This window comes from Hyaena hyaena, unplaced genomic scaffold, assembly GCF_003009895.1.
Source record: "Hyaena hyaena isolate Hyena2069 unplaced genomic scaffold, ASM300989v1 scaffold_312, whole genome shotgun sequence".
Taxonomy (NCBI): Eukaryota; Metazoa; Chordata; class Mammalia; order Carnivora; family Hyaenidae; genus Hyaena; species Hyaena hyaena.
In genome coordinates, this window is record NW_024080943.1 from 1,071,433 (window position 1) to 1,077,660 (window position 6,228).

General features: G+C 51.8%; 1 protein-coding gene across 1 annotated transcript; it reads right to left on the reverse strand.

The window, feature by feature from the left end:
• Positions 1-353: 353 nt before the first annotated feature.
• FITM2 (fat storage inducing transmembrane protein 2) lies at positions 354-5,872 on the reverse strand. Its single transcript, XM_039248528.1, has 2 exons — positions 5,666-5,872; positions 354-3,685 (listed from the first exon to the last, which is right to left on the reverse strand). The coding sequence occupies exons 1-2, from the start codon at positions 5,836-5,838 to the stop codon at positions 3,070-3,072; spliced, it is 789 nt and encodes a 262-aa protein (XP_039104459.1). The 5' UTR covers positions 5,839-5,872; the 3' UTR covers positions 354-3,069.
• Positions 5,873-6,228: the final 356 nt, after the last annotated feature.

The following is a 6,228-nucleotide window of genomic DNA, read 5'->3' on the forward strand; positions in this document are numbered from 1 at the left end:
TTCCAAAAGGCTCAACTCTTCTCCTTCTGCCAGGAAAACACCCAAATCTGGCTGATTCAGATCTCAGGACTCTCAGACACAGATATGACACAGAGGGAAGGAGTAAACCAAGCTAGGAAATATATGACTGGAAAACAAACCCCCCCCCCCAAAAAAAAAAAAAAGAAATATGTGACTGAACAGATACTTAGTTTATAGGATTTAGGAGAAAAAAAAAAGTAACCGCAGTCATGACACACCCTCGTATAATGAGTAGCTCAAGTAAGAGCTATACCGTCTTCATCAAGTCGGCCGAGCTTTCCTGGTTTGGGGCTTTCTTAAGGGTTTTAGAAAGGAACGCACGAAACATGGAATGTGGGGTTTCATTATCTCCAGTTTACTTAATTTGCTTGTTTACACACACGATCTGTGTGTGCGTAGCAGTGGCAGGAGCCAAACTCTAAATACAATCTGGTACTCAGACTATGACAGCTGCACGGGGAAAATGAGGCGTCAGTGAACCCACCTCAGCGCCCAGGCGCCAAACAAGTGTGGCGGTAACAGATGCCCTTCAGAGCCTCCTGCTCAGCACCTGGGGACAACAGACACTTTTCAAAAGATGACACAAGACTATTTCAACAGGAGACCCAGACCCCAAATGGTGCTCAAAAGTAGATGTTAGTTCCCCTGCCTCCTCTAAGGAGCCAAGAAGTTCTAAAGGCTTTAGGTAAAGGAAAAAGGAGACAGAGGATTACCCTCTGCTAAGCGCATGTGCTGGGCATTTTACATACATCATTTCCCTTAATCCTAACAGTACCGTCTGCATTGTCCAGATGGGGACACGAAGCCTGCCCATGGTCAGACAACTCTCAGCGGTGGTGCCAATATCCGAACCCACATCTCACATTTTCCTAAGCCCAGACTCTCAGCTACAGCCCGCTGTCTCACACAGGGGTAGGGAGCACGTCCCCAAGGAAAAGGTGAGGACCTAACACTGAACAAGAAGTGGTGGAAGACCACTCAATACACAAGGGTCCATAACTGACACTTTCCACAGAGTTCATTTAATGCTGAGCCTGAATCAGATCTGCAAGGGGAAATGTCACACTTAAATACTTAAGTGTGACAAATGGACACACGGAGTCACCTTGTGCCTGTTGCCTTTTGGTGCTGAACATGAAACTCAGGAGAGACTTCAACCCCTTCGACAAGCCCCCCACCCCCCGGCCCCCCGGTTTACAGACATAAACTCCAAAGGGGGATACAATTCTCACGGGGCCGTCATATCTTGTCAAGGTTCTCAACGTCCCGGAGCACCACGGTGACACTGCTGAAATCTCAGAGCCAGCATTTCAGCCACCTTTCCGTACAGCACATCACACCTCACATTTTGATCGATACAAATTAACATGCAGCCTGATGGGATACCAAATATATATGTGAAATACATCTTTATATGAAATACAATTTACCCTGAAGAATTTCCAGGCCTCAAGCTCCTAACAATGTAAGCTTGAGTTAAGGCAGTCAAGTGTAGTGCTTGTCTGGCTTAATTTGGGGGAGAGGAGGAGCATCAAGTAAGCTGCCAGGATGATCATCCAAAATGCGAGGGGCTGGGTACAAAAGGCCTAAAGAGACGGTAAAGAGACAGCCTGCAACCTGTGGAGGTGGCGGGAGAGGGGAGTGTCCTAGCACAGACCTGCAACCGTACCTTTGTGGGTGGAGGTGACAGGCTGCAGAAGGACAAGGCCGAACACTGAGAAGTATGCAAAGGGGAAAGGAAAGACCGAGTTCAAGGCCAGCTGAGTGGGCCCAGCTTGGGTCTCGCGTTGTCAGTGGTGGAACAAGTAGGAAGGCGGGCCAAAGTCGTGTCGACATTTAAGAGGGACATTTTTGCCAACAGTTGGCTTCCTGTCATCAGAGGCAATGGGACACATTCTCCTTCGCCTCCGATTTACCATAATCTTGTCGAAAATGTAAAAATTCCTTGGGCCCCAGCAGACTGGTCAATGTACTTATCAGCCGAGTCTGAAGGACACCGTTGAGTTTACACCACTAATGTGTGGTCAGGGAAGTTTTAGTGCAAGTACCCATTTTGCAAAGTTACTCTGACTCAGCTTAGATTTCATCAAGCTATTATTACAATGTCTGCTTTCAGGTTTTATTCTTAATAGAGAAAACAGCCCCAGGAAGCAAGGGGGAATTCAATACCATAAGCCAGGAGTTTGGTTTATAAGAAGTAAATTAGTGTTCTAAGAAACCCCTCAAAGCTATCTACACACGTGCCAAAGTGCAGCATCGAGGTTGTGGGTTATCGTCAGGAGTGTGCCAACAAAGAACAAATCCCACGGATGTTATTGGAAACAACAAAGCATTCGCTCAAAATAGTAGGGAAAAAAGTAACCTTATTGCTCCAAAAACCAATACATACTGGGCAACACAGACAGAAAATTGGCAAAAATCATCCAATACTCAGCCACAGAGGCAGGCACTCTAGTTGAACTGTTTTGGTAGCTAATCACAAGCCAGTTGTGATATAGAACATTTTGAGGATAAACAAATACCACAAGCAGAGAGTATCTTTCAGGCAGGTGGTTGTTTTATAAAGAACCCTGCTGGAAATAAATGCTTACGCAAAGCTGACCAGAGGGCAATATTATTAAATAACAGCATTAAATCAGCCAGTAAAACACAAGACCAGAATCAGGGAGAGAATGAATCAGGTAGCAGAGAAGGGTGCTGAGGCTCCGGCCTCCCCTTCAGCCACACAACGGAGGCCTTCCGGATTCCTCCCTCTCTCTGAGCCTTAGCTCTGCCCTTTAGAGACAAAAGGGACATTCCAGATTAAGGTCAAGTCTTGCCAGGGACAAAAAGTGACTGACTGGGAAGGGTGGAGTTTGTGACACAAGATGACATCGCCAAGAAGTGTGGGGATTCAAGTCCCTCCCCAGACTCCACCACCACTCACCAAAACCGCCTGGTGAGCTTCCTCGCTGAAGAAGGACGGATGATTTAGTCAAGTAGCCGAGAAAAACAATGAAAAATACATTACCCGTCGCCCCGCTATCTATCACCCCTTTTGTTTCTCTCTTATTGCTTGTAACTGTCTCGCTTCAAATTCAAACTGGAGCTCCGGGGAGGAAGTCCTGGGGAAAAGGATTTCAGATACCAAAACCCATAGGTCCCGTACCAGCCCAGCAAACCGAACAGGGTGCCAAACAGCTTCTGGGACAAGTCGTGGAAGTAAACGGCCGTGCACAGAAACATCCACACCCAGATGAAGGTCAGGAAGCCGAGGCCCACCACCAGGGCGGTGATGGCGGTGTGGAGGCAGTGGCTTCGGTCCGTCTTCACCTCGTGCAGCACAGCCATCTCCTCCACAATCATGAGGGCGCAGAAGGTCAGCAGGAAGGAGTGGCCGGAGATGTCGAAGCCGTGCCAGAAGCCTCCTTCCCTGTGGCACTGCTTCTTACTCTGGTGCTCCTTTCTGACCCCCTCCAGGGTTGGCGACTGGTAGCAGCTGCCCGTGTAGTGCTCGATGTTGGAGAAGAGAGCTGTGCAGACGTACCAGATGGCCGTGCCCACAAGCAGGGTGCTCAGCCGCCGCAGGACCAGGCCAGCCTTGCCTGTCAGGTGGTAGTTGGTGAGGGCAATGAAAGGCAGGAGGAGACAGAAGGTCCAGGCCCAGGCCAGTTTGACAAAATACCTGGCAGAGGAGGAAAGTGGACGTGAAGAGCAGGGACACGGTGGGGAGGAAACAACGTCATGACTCAGGTCTCTAGACTCTCAAGGGATGGCAAATAAGAATAGTTGATAAAAGGTACAGATAGCTACCTTGCGGACTAAGTTCTTTAAATGTAATCCTTACCCAACTCTACGAGGCAGGTACTGTTATTATCCCATTTCACAGATAAGAAAACGGAGGTACACAAGTATTACGCCCCGAGCAGAGGTCATAAGTGGTGCAGCTGGGATTCAAATCCAGGGCCTGTGATCTTAGTCTGTGATCCAGGCTCTGGGAAAGTGAACACAAAGAACACTCCCAATTACCCCGGGAAGAAGGTCTCACTTGCCCCATTTTATGAAGAATGTGAGGCTCAGAACAGTTCAATAACTTGCTAGGGTCCCAATCAAACCTCCAGCAAGCCCAGAGTAAACCAACGTCTGGCCAGCCCCAAAGCCCGTGGTTTTTTTTCCTACATGGCAGAAATGATCTCAGAACAGAGCTTGAGTTCAAGTTAGAAGATCAGGTTCAAATCCTGACTTTGACTCAACTTGTTACTACACTTCTCCAGGCCTCAGTTTCCTCAGCTATAAAACTAGAGCTGAGGAGGCCAAGCAATTTTTGAAATCCCTCCCAGAGCCAATGATTCACTAGTTCCCTCCAATTAGCACAGAGGCTTGGAACCAAACGACAGAATCTATGGTTACCCACACACAACAGGGACTTGTCTGCCAGGCCGCTTGGCTCCCAGCTCACCCAGGCCAGATAAAGTGGCAGCTGCCTGCCTCCCCTTGCTCATCAAAGGTGGCTGACCTGGGGACCGGCCACGGGAAACACACATGCAAGAGACCTGGGGCTACTACCACACTCATCATCCATCTATTCTTAGCCGGGCCTCCACCGATAGGCGAGGAAGGAGGGGGGCCAAGGACAAGATGACTTTTTCCTGGGTTCCAAAGGCTTCTCACACACCACGGAGAGCCTGTCACTCACGTCTTCCCTGGGACTGATATGCAAGGATCTTGCCAGAGCCAGAGCCTGTCAGGCATTTGACAAAACTGCTGGGGAGAGAAACCAGAGTTTTAAGTAGATAAGGAAAGTTAGGCTGACTTTTGGGAGATGCTGCTGACACTGTAATTCTAAAGAAGAATTGAAGTCCACTTCAAGGGCGAAGTTTTATCTTTCAGAGTTGCCCTTTACGACTGCAACAGTGTCTTTGTGCAATAAACTCAAAATCCAGTAGTTAAAAAAAAACCCAAAGGCGTGAGCGGGTGGAGTTAAGGAGATGTCTCAAAGAGCCCCGCTGGGCTTACTTTCCTGGGCCACCGCCATGAGCCCTGGTGGCTGAGAAGGTCCCAGGAGATCCAGGGGAAAGGTCGGAGGCTGGAGGCTTCCACTCCTCGGGGACTATCTTGGGAGCGGGAGTTCGGTCATAGGCCGGGACAAGGTTCGCAAAGGTTGGAGGATCAGGGGGACAAGGCAGATCTTTCACAGGTGGTGATGGAATTCTGTCAAGCTGGGACAGGGGAGCGGGGGGGGGGGGTCGGACTTAGCGTGGGGTCTGATACGAGCAGGCAGGAGGGAGGTGGCATCTCCCACGCAGGTCCAGGGCCGACTCCTAACTCTACGGGGAGGTGGGGGCGCAGCGACAGTGGCGAATTCAACGCTCCATCCCACCCCACACCCCGACAGACGCACACAGACACGCACACAGGCCTGCCAGTCACTCCCTGCCCAGTCAACTCAGGCTGGCTCGTCTGGGCGTGCAAACACCAACTGCTAGTGACTCTAGCTATTCGGGGACCTCTCGGTCGGCGACACGCGTGCAGATGCACCTGTCACGATGGGGAAGGCCTCCCCTTCCGATGACTGTCCATCAGGGCAGCTAAGCCCCGGCTCTCTGGACGAAGCGACGGCGGGTCGGCTATGGCGGGGACAGGGGAGGACCCGGGACGCACTCACACGTTGAGGACGTTGCGCTTGTTGCTGAGGTAGCTCTCGGGCAGCGGGGAGAGCTCCTTGAGGAGGGAGCCCGCCAGCATGGAGGCCGCCAGCGCCCAGGGCAGGTAGCGCCGCACCGCCGCTCGCACCAGCGTCCCGCGGAGGAACCTCGCGCAGCACTCCAGATGCTCCATGCCGGACCTCGTCGGCCACCGTCCGCCTCCCGCTGTCCTCCCCCCTACGGTCTTGCCCTGCTCTCGGGAAGGCGCTGTGCCTCCTCTTGTGCGCACGCGCGCCGCCCGCGAGCCCCACCCCTCGCGGAGCGCTCGCGCTCCCCCTCCTGGCCACTGGCGGCCTTTGCAGCGCGTCGGCTGCGGGACGCCGCGGTCCTCCTCTCACTTCTCCCAGTCCCGCCGCCAGGTGGCAGCCTCGGAATCTTCTCCGGGTCTGGGAAAAAGGGCCCCGGGAGTATTTGCTGGATATGGGGAAGAATGAACGTCATTAGTACTGTAGGGATTTCAACAGTGGTCACAGCATCATTTAGTCTCTTTTGGAAGCTTGGCGACACCGTCCATCTGCGCCTT

Coding starts and splice junctions, on each gene's coding strand:
- FITM2 (XM_039248528.1), bottom strand. CDS start 5,838: ATGGAGCATCTGGAGTGCTGCGCGAGGTTCCTCCGCGGGACGCTGGTG. Junction 3,686..5,665: donor AAGCGCAACGTCCTCAACGT/GTGAGTGCGTCC, acceptor CTCCTCTGCCAG/GTATTTTGTCAAACTGGCCT.